Source organism: Ursus americanus, chromosome 13, assembly GCF_024610735.1.
Source record: "Ursus americanus isolate L20-20 chromosome 13, mUrsAme1.1.p, whole genome shotgun sequence".
Taxonomy (NCBI): Eukaryota; Metazoa; Chordata; class Mammalia; order Carnivora; family Ursidae; genus Ursus; species Ursus americanus.
Window position 1 is genome coordinate 1571542 of NC_142139.1, and position 18354 is coordinate 1589895.

Below are 18354 nucleotides of genomic sequence, written 5' to 3' on the forward strand. Positions count from 1 at the left end.
CTCGTCTGGAAGAGAACCACGCCGCTCGGCTGCCGCTCAGGCCTCCCCGTGTCAGTTGCGTCCCACCGGCAAGTGAACATAGCTACCTTGAAGAAAAATTTGCATTAGGTCATAATTTCCCTCTTTTCCTCTTTTTATGTTTTTCTTGCATTCTGAGCAAGTGGAATATATTCTCAGCTGAAAAAATAGAGTCTTTTTTCTTCATAGCAAATATATATTAGAGGTAGAGGACACATAATTTTTAAAAAATGAGGGAAAGAGTTTAAAAGCGTGGTTTGAGGGCTTGTTCCCCCCCCCCCCGTTGGCTTTTGTTTTCCTCTGGGGCATTATCAGATAAAATTTTCTCTTAAATCGTTTTTAGATTTGAGGATTTGAAGTGATAGGAGGCTAAGTTTAGTATTTCCTTTCCTTTTTCTTACCTGTTTTCTTACCTCTTGCTGCTTCAGAAAGTTATGGAAATACCCAAGAAACATATACTAAGTTTGTCATTCCATCCTTAAATTTGTATTTGCTTAAATTAAAGTTTAGAACCTGTATTTACTATGCACAGAACTGAATATTGCAGCAAAAAATCTATCTCTTGTTTTATGCCTTTTTGATACATTTCAGTTTCTCAGTCACTTCCCATAATGCAATTATTCATTATATATTTATACTTTTAGCATGTTTCAATCATGGTTAGAACATACAGAATCAAGTGTTTCAAGTTCTGTGTATATCTTAGATAGAATTAAGTCCAAACTGATTTTAAAAGAGTAACTTTATAAAATCATTACTTACAAGCTTAGAAATCAAAATCAAATTTTTCTGCTAAAAAATTGTGAATTTAGAAACATCCCTTGTTATTCTGTTACATATTCATATTTTTCATAAAGCACATGCAATTTTCCGTGGACAGTGTCGACAAATCTATACATAAAGTTTCTCAGACCAATTGTATATAGTGATCTGTAATGCTTGTTTAAAAAGGTAGACTCCTGGACCGTATTCCGGACTGAGTAGATGAGAATCTCTGGGCGTAGAACCAGGAATTATCTTTTTAAATGAACTTCCCAGGAAATTCTTATGCATTCTAAAGGCTGACAGCCATTGCCTTGGATGGTGATTCCTCCATATTATGAAAATAAAGGACAAGTTGGGTTTTGTTTAGTTTTTGGTCATCTAATGTGCTACACACACACACACACACACATCACATCACATACACCACTGCTTATTTGGAAATAATAATCCACCGTATGTGATAGACATGTATATATGTAGTTAGGGGACATGTTAAACTGATGTAATAAAGTGCCACCAAAATACCATGTTTTAGATAGAACAGAGTTTATTTATTTCTCCTATGTGGTCCAAGGTAAGTAGGTGGCTCCAATCCAGGAGGTCACTTGGGGATCCAAGTTAGTTTTACTTTGCTGCTCTGTGTCCTCTAAAGGTTGGCTTCAAAGCTGTCTAATACCATCGTGTTCACAGTCTGGCCCATTGTGGGGCAAGGAGATGAAACAGAGGGCAACGAAATTCCTTTAAAAATGTGATATACAGTTGTATACTTTACTTTCACGTATTGGCTAAAATTAAGAGAAGATTGTTTAAAAAACAGCAACAACAACAGGTTAGTTTACATGATATGCCAGAAGACAGCCAGACGCTGCTAACTTCAGGAGAAAATTCCCAACATTTCTTCTTAGTCTTGATGAATACATGCACGTGTGATATAATCAATGCTAACAAATAATTCTTTATCTTGCTACAGATAATTATAGCAATTAATGGGCCTATTCTCTTCCACCTTTTCATGGAAAAGATAAAGGAGTCCTACCAACTGTCTTCTCAAATTTTTAATTCACAACCAGTGAATGAAATTTAGTCATTTCATCTGTGAAATGCTAACTGGCTTGGTAAATGTATAAAAGTATTCATGGATAGAATTCTGTGCCAAGGAAAGGAAGATTAAATGGCAGACCCTAAATTAGAGTAAACAAAATTATGTATATTCAATATTTGTCTACCTTGTCCCCAGTAATGACCCCTAAACCACAGTTACATTTGGTCTTGTTACAAACATTGGGTACAAATATAGGTACAACCAGTAAGCTGACTGATTTTTCTTCTTTATTACTTTTGGGGAATGACATGGGAAAGGCTTTAGTGGTCTTCCTTCAAGAAGAGTTAGTCAATCAAACCTTAGTCTTCAAAAATCTCAAGCCTGATCACATCGCTCTCCTGATAAAATCCATTTCATGACATCCCATTGCTCTGAATTAAAGACTCTTTCAGTTGGGAAGAAAATAAACCCAACATAAATGAGACTGCCACCCGCCCCCCAAATTTGGGAGGGCAGGGGATTCACTCACATAATAAAAAATGTCAAGAGTAGATGAGGTTCCGCTAGATGAAGCGGCTCAAATGCGGTCACCAGTCCTGAGTCTTACTATTACTCTGCTCTCATTTTGTCTATTTGAGCTCTATCGTCAGGTAGGCTCTTCGTTTATGACAGGTGCTAGAAGCTCCGAGCTTGTCGTCTATATTTGCAGCAATCTCAACAGAAGCAAAATACCTCCGGCCTAGTCCCAGAACTGCCTCATTGGTTTTGATTTAACTGGCCTGCAGATGAACCTGTGTTCAGATGTCCAAAAGCAATCACTGAAGTCAGAGGGTTATAATGTCCAATTGGCCAGGTCCAGTCAATGTGGACCTTCTAGGGCTGAAAGTGAACTTAGATTCACTCAGTCAGTGTAATGAGAGTGGGGCGGGTGGGGAGGGAAGAAGAGTTCCCTGAGAAAATCAGGTAGTGAACCTATGAGAAACGGATTCTGGATAGGCCAAAACAAGATAGCTATTACAGTTCACCTCCTGGCTACCCAACATCCACATATATTTTTCTTATACCTAAATTTTTGAAATTCCCCAAGCCTACATTAGGCAATAATATCAGATGGAATCAAAAACATATGTACCAGCACTACTCAAGTTTTATCCAGTTACTACATACAGCCCGAGTCCAGACTCTCCTGAATGCACTTTCCTCATGGTTCAGAAACCTACTGTAAAATGATACATTTAACCATCTCCAGCAAACATAATATACATTTATGAGGAGGAAACAAAATAACTACCATAAAAACTTCTACTTGGGAAAGGGGAAATGGGAGGAGGGGCAGTATGCAACAGACTCTGCATACATACTCTCCTGTTGGACAGGGGTAGAGACATCCCTTGTCTTGACCTCAAAGCGAATTTCTTGGGGATCCCTTCTTTCTGCTTTCAGATCTGTCTTCTGGGAAATTTCCCTTGTAATCTGTCCTATATAGCCGCGGCGGGGAAAGGCACGGGGAACGTTTACTTACTGATTATCATATCTGACTAATAGTGCTGCTTCTGTTAGTGTGGCTCTAAGATCCCCACTCAGTATTGCCTTGGGGGTTGAGCAATCACAGCCCAGAGTTTATGGGTGTTTGAGTTTCTCTGGTAACCCAAGTTCCTTAAAAGCTTAGTAAACTCTACAATCTATTTGTTTCCAGTAAATTCAGTGAGTTAGCAACAAAAGCCAGAGTTAGTATGGAGGCCTAATCCTTGATTCAAGATTCCAATCAGGTTGTTTCTGTCTTCTATCGACCTTGATGTTCTGTCAACAGAGTGGGTAGGGCTTCTGTTTTCAATCTTATTTTCCAGTTCTGTTCTACCCTCCCCAACTTCGCTAGCACTAAATTTAGATTGGAGGAGAGGACCTGACTTTCAAACCCCAAACAGTTAAAACGCTTCTGACTCTTGGCTGTTTTGGACTTCAGGATAAGGGCTAACGGGCTGCTCTGATTGTATTTACTGCTTCCAGGCAAGCCAACTTTAGCTGCAGTTTGTCCCTTTTCTGAAGGAGCTCACTAAACCTCACATGAAGGAATAATACATTCCTGATTTTTTTTCTCAAACATGTCTTCCAACCTCCAGTCTCATAGGCCTGGGCTCTAAGTCCCAATATACCACAGATAGCAAGTTAATCAATTGCTGTGTTAAGTTCTCCACTAAAGAAAGAGGGATCATCATGGCATCTTTCCAACCTAGATTCAGCTAATTGCACATTTTAGAGTCTGTTTCCTACCACACTTCAATTCTTGTACCATGTTTAAAAAACTAAATCAAGGTTCTTCCAGATCTGAGCGACTAAAATATATCTCAAACAGGATTGCTTGGTAAGAGAAATTTACTGTTTCACAATTTGAAAAGTTACAGAGTAGATCTGTTCATTTATGTCACCTGGACCCATCTCTTCATCTCTCAGCTCAGCTTACATCTCCAGAGAGACATTTCCTTTGAGAGAATTGAACTTTTCCCTTCTGGTTGCCATTGTTTTAGGTTTCAATTCCACAGAGCCAGCAATCCCCACAGAAAGAGAATACTTTTCACCACAATACCTGCAAAAGGCTCTGTTAGCCCTATTGGTCCTGACTGGCCTGGCTTGGGTTGTATGTTTCCCTCTCTCAGCAGTTCCTTTAGGGAGACAAGAAGGTTATTCTCTGGTTGGTCAAGGCTGGTTTAACAAGTGCTCACCCTTGAAGCTCAGGGTAGACTAGGTATCCCTGAGCTTCATGGTTTAAACATTGGTTGCCCAATCTTTAGATCATACTATCATTCATTGCCTGACAGAAGCGGAAAGAGGTGAATCCTGAGCAGGTAAAAACAATAGATAATTATAAGAAAGAATACTGAACATGACCCACAAGGCCTTGTGTGTTGGCCCCCTGAATACCTTACAACTATCATCTAATTACATTCTCCTGCTTACTGGGCCCCAGCCACATGGGCCTTATGCCATGTCTCTTTCTGCTTTTGGACATTCCCATGTGCAATTTCCTCTGCCTGAAACAAGACTCTCTTGCCTCATTTGATAAGTTCATTTCTACTTATTTTTCAAAAGTCAGCTTAATTATCACTTCCTCAAGGAAAGCTTAAGTTGACAAGGAAAGCTTAACTAAGTTTTTCCCTTCCTTTCATCTTCCCCCACAGCCTCCAAACTTCTCCTTTGTAGTCTTTGTCATAATTGCAAGTAAGCATTTAATTGTGCAATTACTTTTAGCTCTATGAGGACAAAATATCTCTGTCTATAAATTTAAAAATATTAGGGGGGCCTGGGTGGCTCAGTCAGCTGGATGTCTGCCTTCTGCTCAGGTCACGATCTCAAGGTCCTGGGATTCAGCCCCATGTCAGGCTCTCTGCTCAGTGGGATGTCTGCCTCTCCCTCTCCCTCTGCTGCTCCCCCCCCCCACCCCTGCTTGAGTGTGTGCACTGTCTCTCTCTTCCTCTCTATTTCAAATAAATTTTTTAAAACTTTTTAAAAATTTTTAAAAATATTATTCGTTGAATGAATAAATGAAGTGCGTGAACAAATGAGCAAGCTGAAAGAATATGTGATGCTGGGGATAATGATTTTCTTTTTCTCCCATTAGTCTCTGTATTTCTGGATCCAGTTTTCCTCCAACTCTCTCTCCTTTGTACACCAATACCAATTTTTCCTTATGTTAGTTGTCCACTATTTTCTAACATAGAAGATATTTTAGTTGCATAACAACACATGACTATGAAAGAAAGAATTCAGAACAAAAATCATTCTAATTAGATATTTCTGCAGGACACCGCATGTTACTCAGTGCAAAAGACTCACACCCTGAAACAGAGAAGCCTGGGTTCTAATGCTAGTTGAGCCATTTACTAGCTCTTTGTAGAAATTTGTTTATTCTCTCTGAGCCTTTCCTTATCTATAAACTAAAAATAATGATATCTACCTTGCAGGATTCTTATAAGAATATAAAAATAATACATACTTTGTACCCAGCACTCAGTAGACAATCATTATTTGATATGTATTCTTATGATTATTCTTGGGTAGCAGACCTGACATTCTAGTAGGAAACATGGATTAGGAATCATAGCCATCCCTGCACATCACCCAAAGGAAATGCTCTTGCCTCCATAGGATAACTTTATGTAGACCCTGTAGTGTTTTACAATATGCCCTTGTGTTTTAAAGGAAGCTCTGACTTCTAGAATTTTATATTATATAACAGACACCACCCCAGCGTTGCCCAAAACATCAGTATTTAATTCACAGTACATTTCATGGACCCCATTTCTCCCTTTTTCCAAATCAATGATAAAAACTCATGAAGAGGGGCGCCTGGATAGCGCAGTCGTTAAGCGTCTGCCTTCGGCTCAGGGCGTGATCCCCGCGTTCCGGGATCGAGTTCCACATCGGGCTCCTCCGCTGGGAGCCTGCTTCTTCCTCTCCCACTCCCCTTGCCTGTGTTCCCTCTCTCGCTGGCTGTCTCTCTGTCACATAAATAAATAAAATCTTAAAAAAAAAAAAAAAAACTCATGAAGAAAATCTTCAGGACCCACTAGAGAGGGAGAGATCTGGTGGAGAACGGTGAAATGAACTCGTCTAACCTCTGTCAACAACTACGGACTACACCCTACCTGAACCATAAGAAATGTAAAGAAAACTTCACACTAAACAGATTGGCCTATTCCCCACCTCAGCTTATCAGCAGAATCATTTTTTTAGAGACCTCGCCTTTGAGGGACCTCGTACAATACGTTTTCTGTTCTTTTCTGCATCTTTAACCACCCACCTCAATTTGATCTCTCCCATCAGTAAACATGCTCAAGTCTTTCCCATCTTAAAAAATTCTTTCCTCAATACTGTATCCCCCTGTTCTTACTTTGCTGTCTCCTTCCTCCTCTCTTGAGCTAACCTTTAAATGGTCATTTCCACTCCCTATGTCCTCATGCTCACTTCCTGTTTATCCTTCAGGCTCAGGCAGTCTGGCTTCTGTTACCCCTAATCTTCAGCTGAATGGCACTTTGCCAAAGACTGCAATGAATGCACCACTGTCACATCCAAGGCACACTTCTCCTTGCTTGTCTCCAGTGACAGCTCAGTAGTAGGGGGCACTGCTAACAGGTCAGACCACCTTAAGGAAGCTTGTCCTTAGCCCGGCTCCCACAGCGCCACACACCTCTGGCTTCCTCCTTTGGGGGCTCTTTTTCTTTCTGTCAAAACTCAGTGGTGGCGTTCCTCTGTTTCTCTCCTAGAGCTCTACTTTTCTTCTCGCTCAGAGCACAAAGTTATCTTTCTCAGTTGCCATCGCGATGCAGAAGGTCCACATGTTTATTCTTCCTGTTACTTCTATCTCCAGTGAAAGTCACCAACAACCATCTCACTGGCCAGGTCAGAAACCCGGGTGACATCCTTGAGCCCTGCCTCTGCGCTTACCCCGGCTTCGAAGGACTAGTTACTATGCTCCATTTCTTCTATGTCTGTGATAGCCACGGACCTCTCTTTTCCTCTCCTTCCAATTGCCTGATCTCTAACGCAGACCACTCTCATTTTCCCTAAGTGACTTCCTCTGTCTCCTCGCTGGTGTCCTAGCCTCTGCCATTGTGTTCTCTCCGTCTCTTCTCCCCACTGCAACCACCAAGATATCTCCAAAGTCCAAATCTGATCATTTTCTTGTCCTTTAAAACCCATTATTGGTTTCCCATTGCACTTAGGCCACAAGCCAAACCCTTCCCTATGATTTTTACTAACCCTGGTGATCAGCTCCCTGCACTGCTGCAGTCAGAGTTCACAGTCTTGCTCTTGACTTTTTAAACATGGCATTTGGAATGTGTTTTATTTTTTCAAATATGTCATGCTCCATCATGTCCTGGCTCTTCACAGACTCTTTCTCGTCTCCACCAAATACTCTTCTCTGACTTTCTACCTGGACTTAATAATTCCTATGTATTCTTAAGATCTCAGATTAAATCTTACTTTCAAGGGACATTTTCTCTGAACCTTCAAATATGAGTTAAACACCCTTCCTATTGTAGGCTGCACACTTTTGTTCATACATCTTACAACATTTCATAATTGCCCATTTACAGGTCTGTTTCCCCACTTGACTGTCAGCTCTGTGAGGGCAGGGGACACATCTAGTTACTATTATATCGCTGGATGAGAGAAGACATAAGAGTATATTGAATTGAGAATGCTGCTGTGGGTCATCACCACGTAAGTTTAATTTCAAACACAGAATAAGGCTGAGAAAGCAGAGCAGGGGTGATGCCACCACTAATGTGGAGGAAGGATGAATAGATATGTCATTTGAGGGGCGTTCTATGATGGTATTTCCAACCACTTCTGATGCCTCTGTGTTTGAGCATTTCCTGAGCAGACCCCCGTAAGGATGCAGTTTGACTCAGTTTAGCCATGTACTATTAAACTGCCGCTCAAAAATGAGAAAATTGAGATACAAATGACACACCAGTATCTCAAGCACCACCAGAAACTATGATAAATTAGAAATTCAGACTTGAACAACCATTTATGCAATGGAAAGTGAAACTAGCAATCTTCATTTCTAAAGTTTTTTTTAAAAACATTTCTGAGAAGGTGTCCTGACTAGGATAGTTTTCATTCATCTCAAGTCCTTTTGTAGGCTTCTCCCCAACATCCAATTCATAGCACAACCCTTTCACGAGCAAAGCGATACAAGAGGACCCAACTGAACATTGATTTCTCTTGTCGCCCGAAGCCATGCTTTTGAATTTTATGCGTTACTACCAAAATCAGTGCCCTCATAGGCTACCATGCATGAAGTCTCTAAAAATTCAAAAGTAAAAATATATGCTACCAAGAAAACAATTATTGTCACTAAGAATTAACAACTCTATAATAAATTCATTCTACATTAGATTTTTTTAAGGTAGATCTAGACTATTTGCTAAGGTGACTTTTGTTTTGCTTTGGGGGGATGTTTTGGTTTTCTTGTTTGTTTCTTGTTCTTTTGCTTGGCAAGCTGCCTTGTTGACAAGCATTGTTATTGGCTACGATTGTATGAAACTTGTCTTTTCATGAAATGGTTTGGAGGAAAACCGTTCGCTCAGTACAGATTGTGTGCATGAAGTTTCATTCTGAGTTTTGGTTTCATTAGAAAATCTGTGAGTTTGAAACTCTGACTTAAACTAAATCAACCACCAACCTCCCCTCCACCCAGCACTACTCAATAAAAGGGGAATTGTTTACATTAATTTCAGATATTTAACAAAAAACGTTTTTGCTCTTTATGAAAATGTGAGTCTATGTCTTCTTATTCAACAAGTTTGCTTCTTTTACAAATGTTCATACCCCAAACAACTTTCTCTGTAGCCTGACAAAGGAGAAATCAAGGAAGAGGTCTAATATTTTATCTTTCATACCTTTGAGCAACTTGTTCTTTCCCTTAGAAATGTTTTTAGGGACTAGATTAGCTCTCACCTCACATTTGGAATGAACAGAATTCCTACCACAATGGATGACCTACTTAAAAAAAAAAAAAAAAAACCACAAGAAACACATTTTTCCTAAATGTAGGATTCTCCTCCATGTGGGTGAGCATAGACAAGGAATGAAAATGTATCATCCTTGGGGCGCCTGGGTGGCACAGCGGTTAAGCGTCTGCCTTCGGCTCAGGGCGTGATCCCAGCGTTGTGGGATCGAGCCCCACATCAGGCTCCTCCGCTATGAGCCTGCTTCTTCCTCTCCCACTCCCCCTGCTTGTGTTCCCTCTCTCGCTGGCTGTCTGTCAAATAAATAAATAAAATCTTAAAAAAAAAAAAAAAGAAAATGTATCATCCTAAGATACAATGTCACAAGTTCCTAAAGCTTCTTTTCTGCCCCCAGGAAGGAATTAATGTTGGTTTATTTGTTTCCCTTTGGTTTGTGGAAAGCATACTGAAGAAGACTGAAGTCTGAGAATTTATCACCTGCTGTGTGACTCTGGGCAAGTTACTTAATCTCTCAGACATGTTCCCTCATGTGTTAAACACATGTTCTTTAATGTTAAAAAAAATTTTTGATAAATTATATAACTCTCTCACCTATTTTCAGGATTATTGTAAATGAGATCATTGTAAATGAGACAATGCATATTAAAGTTTTCTTGGTAGATTTTCAGTAGCAGCATCCAGACTACAATCCTAGATCATGTCATTTACTTAGATCAAGTTTAACACTTTCAGTAGCTATACTTTTACTAGTTTCTCTTTCTAAATTTTTGGATCATCTATTTTGTGAGATCATACTACTACCTTTAACAGCAGCTCTCACCCATCAAAATTATTACTTTACCCTTTTCTGGGTTTTAAACTTAGAGAGAGGCTCTTTTAGTTCTTTCTCACCAGCAGAAAGTTGCCATTGATGTTTTATGATTTCAGGAGATTTAGGAAAGTTTCCTTCATGAAAATGTATCTGTATTATCACTAAGATTGCACCCACCTGACAACCACCACCTCCATGCTAAACACACCTGCCTCCAATAGTTTTCATTTCCTTGCCTCTACCTACCCAGTCTAACGAGAGCCAATGATCATAATATCACAGAGAAATAAAAATTAGGGACCCCCAATGAAATGTTCCTTTAGAATTTGTTTTTGATGTTCTAATAGTGTGTGTGTGTGTGTGTGTGTGTGTGTGTGTGTGTGTGTGTGTGTGTGTGTTCTTTTCACCTTCTACTCCAATCCTTCTTTCAGGAACCCTTATTTTGTAGTCCCTGTTTGTATATAATTTTTTTCTTGGGAATAAAAGTCATTGAAAAATGCAGAATAATTGTCCGAAAAATCAACCTATATTCAACTTAGAGGCATGCTTAATTACTGACAGATCACAGAGGTTTTCTTCCAAATAGTAATAATACTGATATAAAGATATAAAATAAGAAAACAAACTAAATGGAGGTTGGTAGTGCAGAGTTTTCCAGGAAACTACTTGGCCTCTCCTGCTCCCACTAGCTCTGAGTGGGCATGAGTCAGATCTCATTAGGTTTTGTCACACATCTCTAGAAAGAATGAAACATACTTTAGGATATTTGAAAAAAAATCAGATGTCAAATAATGGCTACCCTACTTCCTTTTTAAATTTTTCTTTCATTTTTGTACAGTGTATGTATAAGAAAGGGACTAACCTAACAGGGACTTAAAATTAGTTTTATCTCTATAGCTTTCCCTTCTAGAAGCATTGCACTAACAGCATGGAGCTATATAATACATTCATAAACTATTACATGGCCATTATTTTGGAGATAAAAAAGAAAGTAGAATCACTTTGTCCAACTGCCTAGATTAAAAAATGGTTTATTTATTTATTTTTTTTTAGAAAAATAAAAGGTGTGACAAAACTCAAGCAATAGAACTACTCATGGGAACACATCAGGGTATCACAGTATCAATACTATCACTTATATTTCCCCCTGATCTTTCTTTTTCACTACTGATAATCTGGGTCATTCTTTGGCTGCTAATTATTTATATTTTCCTCAAAGGAGATTTATTTTTACCTGTCACAGGAGAACTTAGATGAATTCAATCAACCTGAAATACAGAGTCACAGGCAGCTTTATTGTATCTTTGCAAAGGTGTGAGGGTTCCACCAGACTATACAGGGATACACACTGTTTGCGTCATGGGACATTCTATGAATGACAACACTGTGTGCCTATTAACTATTAGTAGTCACATATTAAGCTACACCAGTGATTTTTAAGCAGAGTTGTACATCTGATTGTCCATGAATCTTTTTAAAAAAACACTGCTACCGCACCCTGTGCCAGACCTCATTAATCAGAATCTCCAAGAGACTCTCGGGATAGAGGAGGGGAACCTAGTTATGCATATTTTTCAAGTGCTCCATAGGTGATTCTGATTCATTTTCCCAATGGAAAGATTTGGTGCTCTCGTACACTGAGTGTTTTATCCCCAAAGACCCATGTCTTAGTAACAATTTCAGTAGGTGGCGCTCTCTCCACCTGCCAGCTTCCCTGTGTGGCGGGAACGAACTCAAAGTCATTCCAGGAAGTCCGGAGCAGATCAAGGGTGCAATACCTTTTTACCACACCAATATTGAGAACAGATAACAGAACTTACCTTTCCAAACAATATGTTAGTGAGGTAAGACATATGTTAAAGTGGTGGGGGGGGGGGGTGGACAGGGCCGTGGCATCACTTTTATTACACAAATGTAATTATTGTTCCAAAGAGTTCAAGCAAGCCAACTTCCTAACATAAAATGGAAACTAAAGAAACAGAGGAGAGAGTAAATGATGAGAAAAACCCTAGTAGACGAGATTTAAATATGGGAATTTAAAGATGGAGAATACTGATGTTATTGCTAAGAACTGCTAACTGTGTGAAGAACTTATGGTGCAAACACAGATATCTGTATCTGAAAGTGGGGAGACAGTACAGTGCAGTTTGCAAGGACATGAGCTTTAGAACCAGACAAACCTAGATTTAGACCTTGGTTCCAGCTCTTTAATACTTAATTCCAACCAAATTTACTCAATCCTTCATTCTCAATAAAATGATACCTACATTATTTGGTTTTAATAGGCATTAAATTAAAAGAGATAATAAATGTAAAACAATTATCCACATGCTTGGTGCATGGCCAGTATTTAAGCAATAGTGTTACCTCTGGAGTACTAAAAATGAGTAAATGTAAATGCCAAGGTTTTTTTCCTAAGTAATGAAGAATGATGGAAAATTATTGTGAGTTTTGAAGGAAGGATTCCTATATCAGTCAGTACTATTAATAGTAAGAACAATTTAGAGGAAGCTGAACAGGAAAAGATATAAGGCTAATTTTGGTGTAATGAATAAGGCCTGAACTTGAATTCACAAAGCTAGAGTTTGTAAGGTGCTCCTTCCTCTATGTACAGGCTGTATGATTTTGAGAAAGTCACTTAAACTCATTTTTCATATTTATAAGATAGGAATTAAATTCAATGCTAATTTGAATATGACAGATGATTTGAATATTAAACATAATAGGATAACTTTACCAAAGAAAACAATAGTGTATAAAAAATGCTTTGAAATCTATAAAATCATAATATATAAATGCAAAGGGTGTTGTTGTGGTAATTACCAATAGTTAAAATTTATTCATGACTCAAGTTCATCATCAAAGTTGAAAAATTATGGGGCGCCTGGGTAGCACAGCGGTTAAGCATCTGCCTTCGGAACAGGGCGTGATCCCGGCGTCCCGGCGTTGTGGGATCGAGCCCCGCATCAGGCTCCTCCACTATGAGCCTGCTTCTTCTTCTGCCACTCCCCCTGCTTGTGTTCCCTCTCTCGCTGGCTGTTCCTATCTCTGTCAAATAAATAAATAAAATCTTAAAAAAAAAAAAGTTGAAAAATTATACTCTCAAAATGTGGGGGTATTGAGTTACCAAATTTGGATGAAGATTTTAAAGATTGTGAAATCAGAATTCATGAGGAGAAAAGAGATTGATATTAGCAACATATTTGCAATACTTCTGAAAGCATTTCCAGGATGTTTGTCTCACTAATGATCCTAATACCCTTTTTTATAATGCCTTTAGCAATATTTTAACAGGATTAGACTTTTGAGTTTTATCTGACATTTCATTTTGCGCCCATTGTATCAGTATACATATTGGCTAGCACCTGACTTGAGGAAGTTAGGATTATATCATTTGTATCCGTTCCTTAAAAATTTTCAAATTATAGAAAGAGAAATTAGCCATATGAAATAAGGTCAGAAAAAATAGAAATCATATTAATAAAAGAGACTCTATCAAGACCTCATTATATTACGATCCCTGGCCTTAGACAATAATGGCTTTCATTAATAATAACACTTATATCAATAAGTTAGTGTTACGTCTAAATGTTTCATTTATGGGAAACTTTTAAAATTAGTGTTCTGTGTTAAACATGTCCCTTGGTATGGTGTGCAGTAATGTCACCAGACAAGAGAAACAAGAAAGTCCCTTCACAGCAATGACTGCTGTGCTGTTTGAAGGTCAATTGTCTTTTAAGCATGTAGAGAATCTTTATCATGTCATACTTCAGATATACGTTTTTGGAGATGGGAAACAACAGGCCATGATTTAATGTTTTTTGTTGCACCACTATAATTCTTTCAAAGCAATATGTATCACAACAATTTCTCTCTGTTAAAGAGAGTATCACGTCCTTAAAGAAAATTTCCTATTTTGCAAGTAGAAAGGAAATTAAGAATGCACCTTTTTTGTCATTGTTGTTTTGTTTTGTTAGTACACTATAAGAAATTTGCATCGTAAAGCAAGCTGCTGTTGTCAGCTCTTTAATGGACGGAGCCATCAGGAAGCTGCCTCCACCCTAAGAGGCTTAGAGACTGAGCAACTGAGTTAGACAGCAGGTGCCCAGGCTGATCAAGTCAATTTTCTAACACAGAATGCATGTTGTAGAACTTGTTCTATTAGTCTTTTTTCTCTGTTAAGGAAGCAAGAATTTCTTTGTGTGGATGCAGTGCTGCAATTTTAGTTTGAGAAAAAATGGTAAGGAATTTGGTAACAATTGACTGGTGTTAAAACAACAAATTACCTTTTAAAAATAGATTATCCACACCTAGAGAAAGAATCTCAAGAAGGCACACAATTAATAAAAGCTGGTTCCGAATTACACATACAAATATGCACTAATGTCCAGTAAATAACTGGTTGTGTGCACTCTATCTTTTCTTTCCCAGAAATAGCAACCAAGCAAGAGGTTTTTTTTTTTTTAATCAACAATATAAAATCTCATTAACATATTTTACAGTTGGAGACTTTAGAATTTTACTTCCTTTTGCTATTGAAAAGTCACAAAAGCCAAGAGGAGTTAATGTATGTTCTTTTAAATTAACAAATGCTGTGGTGGTTAAGGGTGGGGTGAGGGTGCAGAGAAAGAAGTTGGCAAGAAAAGGTTCAGGGCCTGTTGCACAACCAACTGCAAGCCAAGTATGATTCCAGATAGACAAGAACCACCTGTTACAACAGAGGGAGAGGTTTAGAAGATGAAATGAGAAGGGAGTGACCTTAAAGATCATTTTCCCAATTATAATACAAACAACTAAGGAAACATGCAGATATTTATATCAAGCACATGCGAATACAATATTTGCCACATGTTATTCAATATAAGAAAGCATATAATTAGTTATATATTTCTAGTTAATCAAGAGAAACTTCTGGAAGTACATGGCTTTTTGCTGGTAATAGTAATAACTACCTGGACATTTACCTAGTGCCCCATTGAATCCTCACAACAACCCTTTTGTTTCAGAGGGTGTTTAACACATGATACACAGAGTTAAGTAACACGCTCAAGGCCACACACTTGGTAAGGGATAGAGTCAGGATGCAATCATATCTGTCCAACTCCAAAGCCCATGCTTTCAACAATTCTGCTGCACTGTGCACTGCATAAATAATATATGTCATAGTCTTTGGAAAACTTTACTTTCTGGACTTGACAAAAAAGATTAGAAGATGACCTCCCGAACAGCTTAAAGTCCACTAACAATTGCCAAGACCTCGATGACACATTAGTGTACGGTTGGAAAAGACAGAAATTCAACGTCACGTGAAATGCTTAAGGAAAAATGAATGATTTTGCTTGGCCATTGCAAAATCAGAAATCTGAATGAACTCTGCCTCAGAATGGAATATACAATGTTTCATTAGAACACACTCTACACGTTCTTCTTAGTAACAATGTGACACATAGAAAGAGTTCCCTATTTAACTCTTTTCAAAGGAAATATTCCGATTTCATAAAATTAGGAAAAGGTTTCACTTCTAAAGAAATTACAGACAAAAAGAAAAGAAAAGAGAATGGGCTATACAAAATAACTTGTGTGGACTCAAAAGACGTGCCCGAAGTATCTATTTAAAAGTTGAATGTGAGTGAGTACGTGAAAATTTCATGTAGAGGTCGATTCTCAACAACTACTAACGTAACGATTCGTATATGAGTTTGTTCTTGATTCTTCAAATTAAAATTTTATGGTTAGAAAGGGGGCATTAAAAGGAGAATTAAATGTAGTCGGCAATAGAAAAGACAATCTGTCAACGGAAGGACGTAGGTATAGAATCCGGAACGTCAGGGAATATCGAGTGTCCGTCACCTGGAATTTAGTTCTTTATGGGTCGATTTCTTCATTACTTAATTATGCGTACGGGTAGAAATTTTTTCAAAATAGATGATCTTACTGGAGAAAATGCAGGCATTTGAAAGCGCAGGTTTACTCGTTACAACGGAGTCGAGCGAGAAGTAGAGTCACTGGTGAGAAATTCATCTTGGATCTGTAAGAATCCCTGTCCTTCCAAGCCCACGTGGCAAAAGTAAACAGAAGGTGGGCCGGGGCGGGGTGAAGCAGGACTCGGTCAATTTTCTAATTTGTCGAGTCTTTAAAACTACAGGCCCCCAAAGCACTAAGGGCATGCCCTCGGCGAAACTGGGGAGCGCTTCTGTAGAGATGAAAGCGACGATGCAGAGGATGCCAAAGCGGGGACGAGGCGGGAGCGGGTGCACCTACTTGCGGGGGGGGGGGCTGGCCTTCGCGCGCCAAGGTAGGTGCGCGCGTGGGCGGGTGCGGGGATACCTGCAAGGAGGTGGGAGCAAGGGCTAGTGCGAGGCTGCGGGGTGGAGGTGGCAGCGCGCAGGGGTGAGGGGCGCGCACATACCTCTAAGTAGGTGGTGGAGTGCGGTACTAACAAAAAGTTTAAAAGGTTAATCTAGGGTCTCCATCCTTGTGCCAAGAGCCCACGCCAGCTCCCCCTGCGCGCCTGCCCCGCGCCCTCACCCGGGTGGCTGCCGGTCCCAGGGGCTCCGGGGTGCCCCGGGTCTGGCTGCGGCGCCCGGGGGCTGGACCTTCCCCCGCGCTCGCCCCCGCCCCGCGCTCATCCCGGCGCGCAGCTCCCCGGGCTCCACGCACAGCGCCAGGGCAGCCCCGGCCTCGACTGCGCACCCCATCGTACGGCCCCCGGTGCCTCCGGCCTTTGTGCGGGAAGCCCCGGGCGGGGGGCTCATTCCCTGGGAGCCGGGGCTGAGGGCCCCAGGGCGGCGACGGAGGCCGGGGCGGAGGCGGAGGAGGAGGAGGCCGGTGGAGGAGGAGGCCGGGCGGAGGAGGAGAGCCGGCAGCAGCAGCGGCTGCGGCGAGAGCTCCGGCGGCCGCCGCCGCCTCCTCGCGAGCGCCGCGCGCCCAGGCCCGGCTCGCATGCGAGTCACGTCCGCCCCCTCGGCGAGGCCGCCCCGAGACGCCGGCCCCGCCGAGTGATGAGAACAGACGTCAAACTGCCTTATGAATATTGATGCGGAGGCTAGGCTGCTTTCGTAGAGAAGCAGAAGGAAGCAAGATGGCTGCCCTTTAGGATTTGTTAGAAAGGAGACCCGACTGCAACTGCTGGATTGCTGCAAGGCTGAGGGACGAGAACGAGGTCAGAGCGCTTCTCTTGTGCCGCGAAACTCTCCCTTTCCTCTCCCCCTTGCTTTCTCTCGGGCTTCCAGGGACTGGGGAGCGAACCCTGCAGTGTCACCCACTAATACCAAGAGGGAAGAGGGAAGCTTCACAAATTACTGGAGCCTCTTCAACATGGCTGACAAATATAGTTTTAATTCCCCCCCCCCCCCTTTAAACCTGTAGTTCTGTGTTCTCTCCTCTCTCCCGCTAATGCGCCTCTCCTTCTTACCCAGAAAACTTACCTTTGTGACTCCGACCAGCCGGTTTCCCGGCCTTTTATCCTCAGGAAAGTGATTTTTCTTTGCTTTCCTTTCTCAAATAGTTCAGCTTTGGGGGGCACTACTTTTCCCTTGAATCCTCCCCGACCCCCTTTCCTTCTTGTAAGTCAGACCAGTCTCTCGTTTAACCTAACCCACCCCGGAAAGAACTCTGACGGAGTGTTTTTCGACCCTTTTATCTGTTGTAGGTTCTGGGTCTGGGTTTGCGTTCGCGTCCGCCCCTTTCTACCCCGGTGTCCGCTTTTTGGGGGGCGAACCAGGCGAATGTCACGGGGAGTGGAGCTGCAGTACACTAAGTGGGGTTTTGTTTTTTCCTAAGTCCGCGCGTTTTGCTCGTGGTGCTGAGTGAGAGAATAGTTTCTCCGGTCCCCCAAACAAGACCAGATCCCACTTTTCTCAAGGTACATCAGCTCTGCGATGGGCTGTGCCTTCCAGCCTGGGGAGTGGGTGTAAGAGAATTTGTGGGCAAATCTGTGTCCTGGCTTTGTGCTTCTCCCGAATCAGCTTCGTTTGGTTCCTCGGTAAGTGACAGGCAGACACAAAGGCAGGCGCAGGCCGGGGGAGGGGGCGGGCGGGCGGGAGGAGGGGGGCAGAGTTGAGAGTTGGAAGACTGCAAGGTCAGGGGCGCCGAAAGAAATGAAACCCAATCCCAGCAAAGAAACGGAGAAGTAGGGAGCAGATCTCTAACAGTCCCATCCAAATTTCTCTGTCTTGGTTGCTCTCTTTTCTTTGGTCTTTTATTTATCTGCCTTCCTCTCCGTGTCTCTTTTTTCCTCC

At 41.1% G+C, this 18354-nt stretch overlaps 2 protein-coding genes across 3 annotated transcripts in view; one reads left to right on the forward strand and one right to left on the reverse strand.

Moving 5' to 3' along the window:
- Positions 1–12917: 12917 nt before the first annotated feature.
- On the reverse strand, positions 12918–17062 carry LOC148109042 (uncharacterized). Of its 2 annotated transcripts, XR_015726447.1 has the most exons (3): positions 16643–17062; positions 16050–16549; positions 12918–13162 (listed from the first exon to the last, which is right to left on the reverse strand). XR_015726447.1 is itself a non-coding variant. In XM_087866377.1 (2 exons), exons 1-2 carry the CDS (start codon positions 17056–17058, stop codon positions 16465–16467), a joined length of 501 nt encoding a protein of 166 aa, XP_087722503.1. In that variant the 5' UTR covers positions 17059–17062; the 3' UTR covers positions 13174–16464. The 2 variants fall into 2 exon arrangements, 1 of the variants encoding a protein (XP_087722503.1); XM_087866377.1 differs by lacking the exon at positions 12918–13162 and having other exon boundaries at positions 13174–16549.
- Positions 17046–18354, forward strand: part of TET2 (tet methylcytosine dioxygenase 2) — a 125059-nt gene continuing 123750 nt past the window's right edge. The window contains exon 1 of the mRNA XM_045799234.2: positions 17046–17276. The gene's annotated coding sequence lies outside the window, so the exon portion shown is untranslated. The remainder of the gene's footprint in view (positions 17277–18354) is intronic.